Source organism: Quercus robur, chromosome 12, assembly GCF_932294415.1.
Source record: "Quercus robur chromosome 12, dhQueRobu3.1, whole genome shotgun sequence".
Taxonomy (NCBI): domain Eukaryota; kingdom Viridiplantae; phylum Streptophyta; class Magnoliopsida; order Fagales; family Fagaceae; genus Quercus; species Quercus robur.
Genome location: NC_065545.1, coordinates 4372195 through 4386178, shown reverse-complemented (window position 1 = coordinate 4386178; position 13984 = coordinate 4372195). Strand labels below are relative to the sequence as shown.

General features: G+C 40.0%; 1 protein-coding gene across 1 annotated transcript; it reads right to left on the bottom strand.

The window, feature by feature from the left end:
• Positions 1-2907: 2907 nt before the first annotated feature.
• LOC126708005 (embryo-specific protein ATS3B-like) lies at positions 2908-4796 on the bottom strand. Its single transcript, XM_050407799.1, has 3 exons — positions 4536-4796; positions 4269-4376; positions 2908-3372 (listed from the first exon to the last, which is right to left on the bottom strand). The coding sequence occupies exons 1-3, from the start codon at positions 4656-4658 to the stop codon at positions 3049-3051; spliced, it is 555 nt and encodes a 184-aa protein (XP_050263756.1). The 5' UTR covers positions 4659-4796; the 3' UTR covers positions 2908-3048.
• Positions 4797-13984: the final 9188 nt, after the last annotated feature.

The window sequence follows — 13984 nt, the reverse complement described above, 5'->3', positions numbered from 1 at the left end:
TATTATGTGAACCAACGCCAACAGAGAATGTGCTATTTTACGATTCCTTCGTGTGGTTGTTGACTCCTTCTCTAGAATCTAGATATTTTAGATGAAAACTTTTACTCATTTTTCTTTTTTCTTTTTTCTTTTTTCTTTTTTCTTTTTCTGTTTTTTTAGTTTTTACTACGACTCATAAAATTATGGCCGAAATTTTTTTTTTATATATATAATACAATGTTTTGTTTTTTAGTTCGATAGTTTAAGATTTTTTTATTTATTTTTTATTGAAGATAGTTTAAAAATAATAAAACCACTCAAATAAAAAAACTTCTTTTACTTTTTTAAAATTTTTTTTATTAGAAAGTTTCGACCTGTGGAACACATTGCAGCAAATCAATCCCAAAGTTATAACAAAATCATTATTGAAATGGAATAAGATTCAACGTCAGCCAAACACCAAACCAACACAACACAAGCTTGCATTGAGACCAGGTAATTTCAAATGGTAAAATTTATTTGAAAATAAGCTTGTGTGGGTTAAAATATCTCCTCGCAGAAATAATGATATGATCGTCACAATTTATTTAAATTAATATGGGCTAAGAATGTAAACAATTAAAGGATTTAAGAAAGGAGCGAGATAATGGGCAAGATAACCATAAGAAATACACAAGTTCTCATTAACAACGATGTCCTCGGGCATGCCGAGAATGAGTTGTTTCTAAACAATTTTTCTCTCTAATGCTTTTTTTTTTTTACATTTCGCACACTACTTTACTAAGAATTTCTGGATCCTTCTCTCTTGGGACTTAGCTCCTATTTATAGGGGGTAAAGTTCCTCCCTCTCCATCCACCTTGTAGCGGGGGAGATGCTTGTCTCATCTCGTTTTTTCACTTATTTTGAAGTGACAGTGGGTAAAAGTATCGGTGTAAGACACTGTTCTAACAGGTCATTTAATATTAAATACGATTTGGCTGGTAGGTAAGGGTCATTTAATGTGGAGGTGACAGTTACTGAGTTCAAATGCTACCTTTCTAGGATGTCTATATGTGTGCAATCCCTTAATTCAAATAAATTCCTGTTTATCTCCACTTGTCATGAGGGGATCCTCGACAAGTGACCGAGGGCAAGATGCTCCTTAGCACATGTTCAAGGATGATTTGATCCTTAATTGATTCCCTTGACGTCCCTTCATTCCTACGGTTTCTCCAAGCTTCTTCGTTTGTCTCCTCGAGACTTATGGACTACGCTTGCTTTGTTCTCCATTATTACGTTCATCCTCCTAGCTTTTCCTTCAAGCCCATAGGTCTATTACCATTCCCCCCCCCCCCCCCCCCAACAAAGCTCATTTGGATTATTAACAATTTTTTAAAGTCTTGTTTTTCCTAATTACAATTTGTTGAAATTAAGCTCATAAAAAAATACACCAATATGGTCGGTGACTAAAAAAATCGAAATAAGAAATAAAAAGTATAAATATTATATTCATGCCATTGGTAACATAAATTAAGGGTAAAAGGCTAAGGTAATCATCCCCCCACACTCCATACCCTTGAGTCAGTACCAGTACTAGTACTTGAACCCAAAAAATCCACAACGAAGTGTGCCACTACTCGACTCCCGATTTATGCATATTATGAAGTATGAGTCAGTACTAGTATGAACCCACAACCTCTTAACACTTGGTTCGAAGTGATGGGCTACCACTAAACCACACTTACTGGTGGTAGATAGAGTTTTTTAAGTGTTGATTTTAATTATTTTGGAAAATAAAACATTGCTTTTCTTGTATTGATTAATAAAATCACGTGGTTGAATTCAATTTGAAAAACTAAAGTTCAATACTTAAGAAACTATACCTAAGTATTGTCCATTGAAAAATTATACTAAGACACCCAAAATACGATGAAAATAGACTTATTATACCTAGTTTTCAAAAAATGACACTAAGCCTCCAAGTTATCAAAATAATAAACGCTTTGCTCCCTTAACCCCCTCGTGACAAACATCATCAACACTAGACCATTCATCAAATTTTAGTAAAATCCAATTATATGTTAAGATCATGACATCTATTTAACTAAAGATCTTACCATTGATGGATTGACGAGAGCAATAAACTTTGTTTTACAGATTATAGGATATGCTCCCTTACAAGGACACTATGTTGGAATGATTTTCTTGAGAGCGTTATCTTTATAATTTTTTTACATTATGTATTTTTGGTTACATGTCAAATTTTTTCCCTAAGGTCACTATTTTTTTTTTCGCTAATCATTCTACATTATGCTCTCTAACAAGATCACTTTACAAGGCCACTTCTTTTTCATACCATCCAACTATATATTTTGGATATTTAGGCTAGCTAGACTATCTTATTTATCAATATTTCACATGTGCTCAAAGCAAAGCTATACCCATAACACAAGATTTCATAAGTACCACAAGCAAAGCCAGGCCTATAACAACAAAATAACTTGGATTTAAGCAAAACAACATCTGGGAATTAAAGATAACCTCATTTTCTTTTAAAACTAGACATCTATTTTAGGGGTCATTTTATAAACTATAGGCCAATTGGAGATTTGCTTATGGACCAAGCAGCATATTACTTTCTCTTTGGAATCTCAAATTAAAAGACCAGTAACAAGAAAATGCTCAATTGAAGTATGTGTGATAGAATCATGTGAGATTGTCATTCTATACGATCCAACTCGCAGACCCATTTCAATTATTTTTACAAGCAATTGTAGTACAATTTAGAGTGTGTTTGGCAACCCAGCGAAAACTAATTTTGGCGCTTTTAAAGTATATTTTATTATTTTGACAGCCCTGCGCTAAATATAAAAAGATAAATACATAATTTCCCCCATCTTTTTTATGATACTTTCAATAAATAAGCAATTAGCAAAAGCGCATCCAAATTATTGAAAATATTTCAGATAGTTCTTGTATTTTTTTAAAAAATACTTTACAAAGAGAGTACACGAAAACATCAAAAGACTGTAAGAGCACTTTGGTATAATACAACAAAGAAATGTAAAAGGCTAGATTGAATACAACAATCACATGAGAACACTAAGAACAAGCCCTAGTATCACATATATGAGCCAGCTCCGAGTAGAAATTTGATGTGAAGAAGAAGCATTCTGACACAAATTAAACCCATACCAAATGTCACTAGGGATAAAGGTGTTGTAGTAAAATGTAACAGCTCTAGTATTGTAACCATAGATTTTCACACTCTCTGGTTTCCAACCATCTGGTCCTGTCCGGTAGAGGTACAAATAACAAATCTGGTAGGCACATGGTCCATATATCTGAAAGGTATCAGACGAACACCGTTCGAAAGCCCTCGTCGATGGATCGTCTATCCTTGGTGCATAAATCTGATGATTCATTTTTAAAAGATAAGTAAAAAACACTAATTACTTGATCTCAAGCTTCATTGATGGGTTACATTCAAATTATGCTCTTGGACCTAGTTTTTTATTTTTTTATATTTTTTTTGTTGGTAAACATAAGTTTAGGTAAGGGGAGGATACCCCATACCAGGGCTAGGGCAAGCCGCAGGCCTCAGAGAGGACTTACATCGGACTTATAGATTGCCCACCATGGAGTATTGTTGGCAACGGGACTCGAACCTAGGCCTTTTTGGGCGAAGCATTCGAGCCTTACCAACTGAACCAACCCCTGTTGGTGACCTAGTTATGCAGATAATTTTGAGAAAAAAAAGTTCTATAAAAAAATTAACACCCATTATTTAAAATTTTGTATATATGTTTTGGCAATGTGTGTGCATTTTTCAAACATTTTTCAAAATGAAAAGGAGCTACACAACTATTAGTTTCACTTAAGGTTCAGTTTATTTTAATCTAATTTGGTGTTTTTGGGCAATGAAAGTACAAACTGGGAATCATTTACATATGCGACCTATTTTCTGAGAGATGAGAGGTCGAGCTATAAACACGCCACCACTACATTTATGAACTTCAGCCAATTTGAACTATGGTCTAAAATATGAAGAAGATCTACAATACAATTATCTTTTCTATTCAGCAAAAGAAAATAAAAATCTAAACTTTTGGGTATTTAATTAAAAAAAAAAAAAAAAAAACTTATCGATAGCAAAATTAGGAATCACTTTTCGATAAAGTTTTAAAGAAAGTGCAAATTTAAGTGAATATCACAATCCAAATCTGATTATCCAGAAATTTTTTTTAAAAAAAAATCATTAAAATTAGCGAAATAAAATTGAGAAATGATTGGAAGTGAAAAAAGGAACCTGATTGCCATAAGCGTCCCCAAAAGAAATACTGATCTGATCACGCGTGTATTTGGAGGAAGAACAGCTTGTTGTTATAACAGCCGTGTAAGAACAGCTTGTCACACTCTAGATTTCAGAACAAAAAAAAAAAAAAAAAAAAACAACAAAGCTTTGATTAATTCAAAGACAAATAACAGAAAAACCAAACCAAGAAAAAAAAAAAAGTGGACAAAAGAAGAAGGGACTTTGTTGTTTGAGATGAAGAAATTCGATGAAAAACTGTACCTGGATATAGCTGATATTGAAGGATTTGTCAGCTTGGGCTGGTAGCGTCGAAGATTTGGCTTCTGAGAGGGTAAAGATTAAGGCCAACTGAAGCAGGAGAAGAAGAAGAAGAGATTTCATCATCTTTTTTCTATTTTTTTGGTCCAAGATGGCGCTTTAGGTTTGGAAAAAATTCAAAGAGCCACAGCTTTTCTAGCTCCTATCCACTACTAGGACCATTCTAGGGGTCTTTCCCAACCAAATTAATATATTTGATTAGTACCTCTCCATTCCGGTTTCCTAAATGTTATACTTTATATACACACGACAAAAATAAAGACTTAACTTACAAGAAAGCTCAAATCAATCATTTTGAGCATTTGGTTGACAATTTATTATTATTATTATTTTTTATAATTTAAATATGAAACATTCAAAGAGTGGAAAATTTAACAAATGCACTATAAGTTTAGAAAATGTTTTTAGAAATCTTATTATGAAAAAAGAAAAAAATTATTTTGTAGATAATTTTTTTTATATATTTTTAATGAAATTGAGATTAAAATTTTTCTAAAATAGTTTATTAATAAATGTCTTAAATACAATTAATTGATTTTTTTTTGAAACAATCAAACACATACTGAGGTTGCATTTAACATTGGCATAAGAAACCAGTTTTTTTTACTATTTTGTTTATTTTGTTATTATTTATGGGTCTCTTTGCACTTTTTTGTACTATTCACAAGTCTCACTTTACTATTTCAGTTACCTTTTAGTTTTATTTACGGTACTTTTAACCAAAAAAATTTTAATTTCAACTAAATAAATTATTCCCAAATAGACTTTATGGTTACAATAAAAAAATAATAGAAATTTACCAAACCCAATAAAGGTCAATCCATTGGGCTAAATGATGACCTATACCATTAGACAAAAACTTAGTTACACTAAATTGCCTTTAAATTTAATTTGAAAACCTGAACCTAATATATTGGACGTAGTTAGTAAATTTTATGCTAATAAAATCCCTTTTGGCCATTGAAATTCTCCAACAGAATTGACGTCACGGCAAGCATCTCTGCAAATGCCTTCTTTCTTTTTCTTTTTCTTTTTTTGTTTCAGTTTTTTTTTGTCTGTATCATGCTGAATTTCATCCAGTGAGCTAAATGGCAACGGGCCATTGGCTACCGTAGTACAATACAAATTACAAAACGCATAACAGTTGTCTTTTAAGGGAGAAGCAGAAAGAGGCAATTAATTATTAGAGATTAACCTAATTCAAAAGCCCAAAAGAATATCCTGGCAAGGCCTAGTACTGAATTTTGTATTCTGGGTCCAAGGAAAAACCAAACCTGATCCCTAAGAGTGAGACCCAGCATGGAGGCCTGTCACCAAATTATAAAGCCCATTTCTTTCTGGACCATGTTAGAATTAAAAACCTCAGGTCCATTTGCTTTTCTTTTCTTTTTTTGAAACCAGGTCCATTTGCTTAAGTTTGAGTGACACCTATTTGCTGCATGCCTAAGGTATAAAAAGAACAAAATATATGATAGAACTTATGTTAAATTGGTTATATTGACAGTCTGATTAATAAGCTACCGAACACACCATCTCAATCAAACTAAGAGAATCCAATCTTTAACAGTGCAACAATATATATGAGCCAAAATTGAAGCTCAAGCTTGGTTCAATGGGACATTGTTAATTGGAAAGTCGAGCTTCAAGAGTTTAATTTGCAGGATTGCCTAGACTACCACTGTGTAATGTGTATAATCTCTAGCTTCAAAGGAATGCTCTTGTTTTTAATAAGGGCATTTTATGAGGAAGCTATTCTTGGGTTGATTATGAGAGACAACAAGATCAGAGTTGAGTATGGAACAAAAGTGAGAAATTGGGTCATACAATTTTCTGTTTTTATAGTTGTGAGTAATGAGGGGATTTAGCTTGTCTGTTGTGCCTATGCCTGTGTGAGTGAAGCATTTTAGTTGTTGTTGTGTGAGCTCTGCTGTTGTTTGCAGCTTTGCCGTTGTAAATTGGTTTGTTCTCATTGAATCTACCTAAATAAATTTATTCATTTATTTAAAAAGAATATTAACAAACTAAATTTGCATCACCTACTGCAAGTTTCATGTTCATGAGTTTGCCTGGTCCACTTTCCTCTGGATATTGTTCGCTCCTAGGACCTATTCGCGGTACGTTGCGTTTTTTAGAGAGCAGGGATTTGAGGACTTCTTGCAGATTCCCCTGTTCACCATGAGGCACGAGATAGGGGAGGCTTTGGTGCGGTGGTTTCATGTCAAGACAGGCATCTTTCACTTCAGTTGCGGGGAGTACGCGGTCCCTCCTCTTGACTGGATGGCCATTCTGGGCATCAGGTTTGGTGGCCACCAAATTCCGACTGAGGAGATAAGTTTTGACATGGCTTGCGATCTCCTAGGCATCCCTCTTTCGTTGACTGCAGAGATGAGGGGATATTTAGGGCCCACTACATCGCCATAGATCCGTACTAAGTGACTGCAGAGTAGCATTCCCTGGGACATGGCCTCTACCGACACTCATCTTTGTCGGTTCTTCCTGTGGTTCCTTGGTAGTTGCTTCTTAGGCAACAACCAGTCAGTGTTGACTTGTCAGCTACTGTGGGCTATGGGAGTAGTCTTCGGCATCAAGACATACGACTAGGGGTTGGTGACCTATGGCTTCTTCATCACTTTCTTGAGGCGGGCCTCCTCGCGGCTTGTCATTCAAGGCTATGGTCATAGGCGGCCCAGATTATGTGACGGGCGCCTTTGATGCTTATGTGGATACGAGCAGAGACTACGCCACCTAGTTTGCAGAGTTCTCTGCTGGGCCTATCATTGGAGATGTCCCTGTGAGCGGAGGTAGAATGCTGGGAGGCGTTATTTATGCTCAGGTGGCCACTGGGGCAGAGTGGAGAGCGTGTGCAGAGACTGTCGAGGCCAGAGTGACAGAGCTTGAGGCCCTATCTACTACTAGAGAGGCACACATGCAGGAGGAGATTGCTCGAGCATTAGCTTGGGAGAGGGAGATCTAGTAGACAAATAGGGAGATGTGAGCTACCGCAATGGATAGAGAGCGGAGTCAATTTCAAACTGAGCTAGCCTTGCATTAAGGCTATTCCATGCTTTTGGCAGGAGAGTTACGAGCGGCTCGTCTTCCCGTTCCGGCTGCCCCTTGAAAAAAAGTTTAGAAAAACAAGTTTTGTCATATCTCATCACTCTAAACTCATCACCCCATTACTCATAATTGTAAGAACATTCATATTAGTTCGTGCAAAAATTTCTATCTATTTTTGCATAAGAATTTACTTTTTATATTTTACATACTCACTTTTCAAAACACCCCACATCAAATTATCTAGTCTACACTATATTTCATTAAAATCTTAATTTTTCTTGATTTTTTTTTTAAAGTTTTCATTTCTTTACACACAACAACTACCATTCACTCTTTTTTTTCATTCTCGAGATACGTACAACTAAATATAAAATTTACACAGTCACTTAATGAAAAAAAAAAAAAAAAAACAAAGAGTATTATGTACAATTTATTTCTAAAAATTTGACATATATATATATATATATATTTTTTTTTTCATATGAAAATACGAGTCAGTTTAAACTGCCCATAACCCAATTAGCCAGACCCGTTGTTAACCCGTTTAAAATGCCATTTAACCTACAATACAATTAAACCCGAACTGATTCAACTCGATAATTTGCCAGTTCTATTTTTTTTTTTAAAGATTAACCAAAAAAAAAAAAAAATTGCACATGACCAAAGACAAGTCTGTTTGGCTCAAAATGTAGTTGTCATTAGTAGTTAAAAAGGCAAAAAAATTTCTCGCTTCATTCAAACCAACGTTAGCCATATTAAAAAACAAAAAAAAACTATTTCCCTCCCATAAACAAAAACCAATATAGCTAGAGCTAAAAACTGACAAACGCAGATCAAAACCACGAATATACCGACAATTTCCTTCCCCCAAAACTCATCTCTCAAACGCGAGTCTCCGAAAAACTGACCCTATCTGAATCCACGTAATTTTTTCTTCATTCTCGCAAACGCAATAGGAGGAAAGAATTTTGAATGAATTAACCTAATTCAATGTTTAGAATGTCTACTTAGGTTTTGATTTGTTCATTGCTTTGCATTCTTGTTAATTGTTTAGATTACTTAGTTGCTTGGAATCCAATGGCATTGCTCTTACTTAGAAGTTATCAAAGAAAGAATGTCACCAAGTCACTAAGGGGGTTCTAAACTAGGTTCTCCTCTTTAAGAGAATTAAGCAATGCCGTTGATCCACAATACTCTTAACACCTTTGATACAAATTTTTGTAGATGCTTTGATTGTGTCTTCATATTTAGAAATAGTATACACACACCCACATGCATGCATATAATAGTGTATATATAATAGTGCATGCATATAACATTGTCTTCATTCACAGTTATTGTTGTTTTGTTTTGATTGTGTGCTTATTTGGGTTGTAGAATTTTTGTGTTGTTGCAGTTGAGTTTTTCTATATACTAACTATGTCTTTGTTTTAGTACCAATGCAGGACATGGAGATGATAAATACTGAAATTAGTTGGCCTAAGGCAACTAAACAGTGGAATACCTCCCTTGCTAGGTTCATCCAAGAGTCTACTCTAGTTATTGATAGAAAATGGGGTACAGTTGCTCCCAGAGAAAGAGAGATTGAAGTTGCATTTTTTGGTAGTAAGCATGATGTCGCTCAATTCATTTTACAAAATCCGACTGTAAGTTGTTTCTTCCCTTTCATTTTGATAAGGATAAAAGGAGAGCCTAGCCTCAGACCGACGGTTTTGGTAGATCTTCCATACATAAGCAGACGGTACGAGAGGCTGACGGTCTACAAGAGTGACGGTCGTGATAGTTGACGCCTTAAAAGCTGAAGGAAATAAATTGAGGCTGACGGACCAAGTATAAATTAACTTGTTTCCCACGCTAGAGAATATTCGAGAAACTCCTATAAGGAAAGGATCCCGAAAAATACGCCAAAAGGACTCCTATAAGGAAAAGACTTCTACTCCAAAGGAAAGAGGGATGACCCTTGCTACTATAAAAACCTTAGTACCCTCGTGACCCAAGGTACGCATAATTTTTACCCTCTCTAGCACTCTAGAGCAGTGAGAATAGTTCTAACTTGACCTTTGGAAGGTATTTGGCCGGTACCACACCGGTACTCTCTGCTAGGTTATTCCTTTTCGTTGTGCAGGTGCCATTTGCGATCGTACGAGGAACGTGTGACTCACTGGTGGTGTTGTTTTCGGTATCATCAGTTGGCGCCGTCTGTGGGAAACGCTTTAACACGTTCTCGCTTCCAAGACAAAAAGAGTTACATGGTACTCACTCGCTCAATGGCGACCACCAACGACGTTCAACAAGAAGAAACCCCTACAACTGCGCTTGAAAGACAGGTGAGGACGCTCGCCGCCGCCGTGGAGCGCCTCACAAAACAAAATCACGACCTAGAAGAGCAACTGAGACAGAAAGATGCAGCTCCCAACAACCAAGGAGTAGATCAAGAAGGAACCAGCGCCGACAGGAGAAACCAGGAAGGACCCCAGGCCAGCAACGCCCCGAGCAAACCAGAACGACAGAACACGAGCATTCCCTCCCTCGCGGAAACCACTCCGCCACTTGTTCTCGCGGAGATGCAAGCCATGAAGGAACAAATGGAGGTTATGATGAATGCTCTCAAGGGACGAGTATCAAGCGACCTTGACGACCTTGTCAACCGAACTGACTCGCCGTTCACCGCCACCGTCAACTCCTACCCTTTACCAAGTAAATTCCGCATGCCACAGATAGACAGTTATGATGGGGTCAAGGACCCACTGGACCACCTGGAGACCTTCAAAACCCTAATGCACTTGCAAGGAGTAGCGGACGCCATCATGTGTAGGGCCTTCCCTACAACGCTGAAGGGCGCAGCAAGAATTTGGTTCAGTCGACTGGCACCAAACTCCATCAGCACCTTCAAAGAACTCAGCGCTCAGTTTACCGCACACTTTATTGGGGGCCATCGCTACAAGAGGTCTACGGCTTGCTTGATGAGTATGAAGCAGCGAGAAGACGAAACTTTAAGAGCCTACATCTCCCGCTTCAACAAAGAGGCACTCTCGATCGACGAAGCTGACGACAAGATACTTGTCGCGGCATTTACAAATGGCTTGAAGAAGGGCAAGTTTTTGTTTTCCCTATACAAAAACGACCCAAAAACCATGTCAGAAGTACTTTATCGCGCCACAAAGTATATGAACGCTGAAGATGCACTGTTAGCTCGGGAAGAGAGGCCTAGGAAAAGAGAACGGCAGGAAGACAATCGGCAGGACCAAAGCCGAAAGAAGGCAAGAACCGCAGACCGAAGAGACGAAAGACGCCCTAAGCCCCTGGGAGGAAGGTTCACGAGCTTCACCCCGCTAATAGCCCCGATAGATCTAGTCCTTATGCAGATCAAGGACGAGGAGTCGCTGACATTCCCAGGAAAGCTGAAGAGTGACCCCAACAAACGCTCCCGAGACAAATACTGCCGGTTCCACCGCGACCACGGCCACGACACAGCTGATTGCTATGACCTCAAGCAGCAGATTGAAGCCCTTATCAGACAAGGAAAGCTGCAGAGATTCGTTAGCAAGGAGAGAGCGAATCCCCCCGCGCAAGACCAACACCCCCGACGAGATAATGAGCGACCGAGGCCCCCAATTGGGGATATAAGGATGATCATAGGAGGAATGGCCGCCGCCGGGTCATCCAAGAAGGCCCGCAAGACCTATCTTCGGATGATACAAAATGTTCAACTGACGGGAGCCGTGCCGAAGATAACAAGAAGAGAAGGTCCCGTAATCGGATTCTCGGAAAAAGACGCACGACGCCTTCACCATCCACATGACGACGCACTCATCGTCAGCTTGCGTGTAGGGGATTACAATATGCACCGGGTGCTCGTCGACAATGGCAGTTCAGCAGATATCTTATACTACACCGCGTTCCAGCAGATGAGGATCGACAGGGGGCGACTGATCCCAACAAATGCCCCGCTTGTCGGCTTCGGCGGGAGCCGAGTATTCCCACTGGGCGCGGTCACCTTATCCGTAATTGTGGGTGATTACCCCCAACAGATAGCCAGGGACGTGACATTCTTGGTTGTTGATTGCTCATCAGCCTACAACGCTATCCTCGGGCGACCCACGCTCAACTCATGGAAGGCAGTAACCTCCACCTACCACCTGATGATTAAGTTCCCAACTGACTACGGAGTAGGGGAGCTGCGCGGGAGTCAGATGGTCGCGCGCGAATGTTACATAGCCATGATGGAAATGGAGGATCAGGTTCAGACTTTAAGTATAAAAGAGCACCGTACGGTAACGGAGCCGGTTGAGAAATTAGAAGAAATACCCCTTGACAGTTCCGATCCTGGCCGAACGACCAAAATTGGAACGCTTGCTAACCCCACAGTCCGTCAGGAGCTCATAACCTTCCTTAGACGCAATCGAGACGTATTCGCATGGGGTCATGAAGATATGCCAGGAATAGATCCTTCAATCATGGTGCACAAGTTGAATGTGTCGCCCGCCTTTTCACCCGTCAGACAAAAGAAAAAGGTGTTTGCCCCCGAGTGAGACCGAGCCATAGTAGAGGAAGTCAGAAAGCTACAGGAAGCAAGCTTCATCAGGGAAGTGTACTATCCCGACTGGTTAGCAAATGTAGTAATGGTGAAGAAAGCGAGCGGGAAATGGCGGATGTGTGTGGACTTCACCGACCTTAACAAAGCCTGCCCCAAGGATAGTTACCCCCTTCCGAGGGTTGATGTCCTAGTAGACTCTACGGCCCGACACCAGTTGCTGAGCTTCATGGACGCTTTCTCGGGATACAACCAAATCCAAATGCATGAAGCCGACCAAGAAAAAACGTCATTCGTGACCAGCCAAGGCCTATTCTGTTACAAGGTCATGCCCTTCGGCCTGAAGAACGCGGGCGCAACGTACTAGAGGCTCATGAACAAAATGTTCGCGCAACAGATTGGGAGGAATGTCCAGGTCTATGTGGACGACATACTAGTCAAAAGCCGAAGGGAGGAAGATCATCTAGGAGATCTCAAAGAAACATTCGACACACTTCGCTCCTACAAAATAAAGCTCAATCCGGGGAAATGCGCCTTTGGAGTAACGGCAGGAAAATTCTTGGGATTCATGGTGTCTCAAAGGGGAATCGAGGCAAACCTGGACAAGATCCGGGCCATTATGGATATGGCACCACCGAGAAATGTGAAGGAGGTGCAAAGCCTCAATGGAAAGATAGCGGCGTTGAATAGGTTCGTGTCAAGGGCGACGGACAAGTGCTTGCCCTTCTTCCGAACATTAAAGAAATCCTTCGAGTGGACTGACGAATGCCAACAAGCCTTCGAAGGATTGAAGGCTTACCTCTCCTCCCCGCCATTGCTAAGCCCGTCGCAGCCAGGAGAAGAACTTTTCCTCTATCTAGCCGTCTCCCCCGCAGCCGTTAGCGCGGCCTTGGTCAGAGAAGAAGAGAAGGTGCAAAAACCCGTATACTACGCAAGCCGAGCGCTTCACGGTGCCGAAGAAAGATACCCGCCCATGGAGAAACTTGCCTTCGCATTAGTTACGGCAGCCCGTAAGCTCAAGCCATACTTCCAAGCTCATACTATAAACGTCCTGACTGACAAGCCCTTACGACGGGCAATGAGCAGCCCTGAGGCCGCAGGACGATTGGCGCTATGGGCCATAGAGCTGAGCAAATTTGACATTCAGTACCGCCCGCGAACCGCCATCAAGGGACAGATCGTCGCCGACTTTATAGCTGAGTTCACTCATGGGGAAGACAAGGGGGCAGCAGAGTCCTCTCAATGGAGCATATATACGGACGGATCGTCCAACAGGCGAGCCGCAGGGGCTGGCATTGTGCTACTATCGCCTGAAGGAGACACCATCGAATGTATGGTCCGTCTCGACTTCCCTGCCACCAATAATGAATCGGAGTATGAGGCTCTGGTAGCAGGGCTTGACCTTGCCAAAGCAGCAGGAGCCGCGAAGGTAGTCATCTACTGCGATTCACAGGTCATCACTAACCAAATAAACAGAGACTACGATTGCAAGGGCGAAAAGATGAAAAGATACCTTGACGAAGTAAGGACAAGGGTGGGAGACCTAGAAGCCAAAGTCGTCCAGATTCCCAGAGAAGAGAACGAGAGAGCCGACCGTCTCGCGAAGGCCGCTTCAGCTGAACAAATGGTCATCCCTAGTAATGTACTCTCTTTCGTACAGCTTTCCCCACTAATAAATCTCAGCAACATGCAGGAAGTATGCTCCGACAGCAGCTGGATAGTGCCCTTAGTTTCGTACTTAAAAAACGGGGTCTTACCAGACGAAAAGGAAGCCGCTAGGAAACTTAAAGTCCAGGCGGCG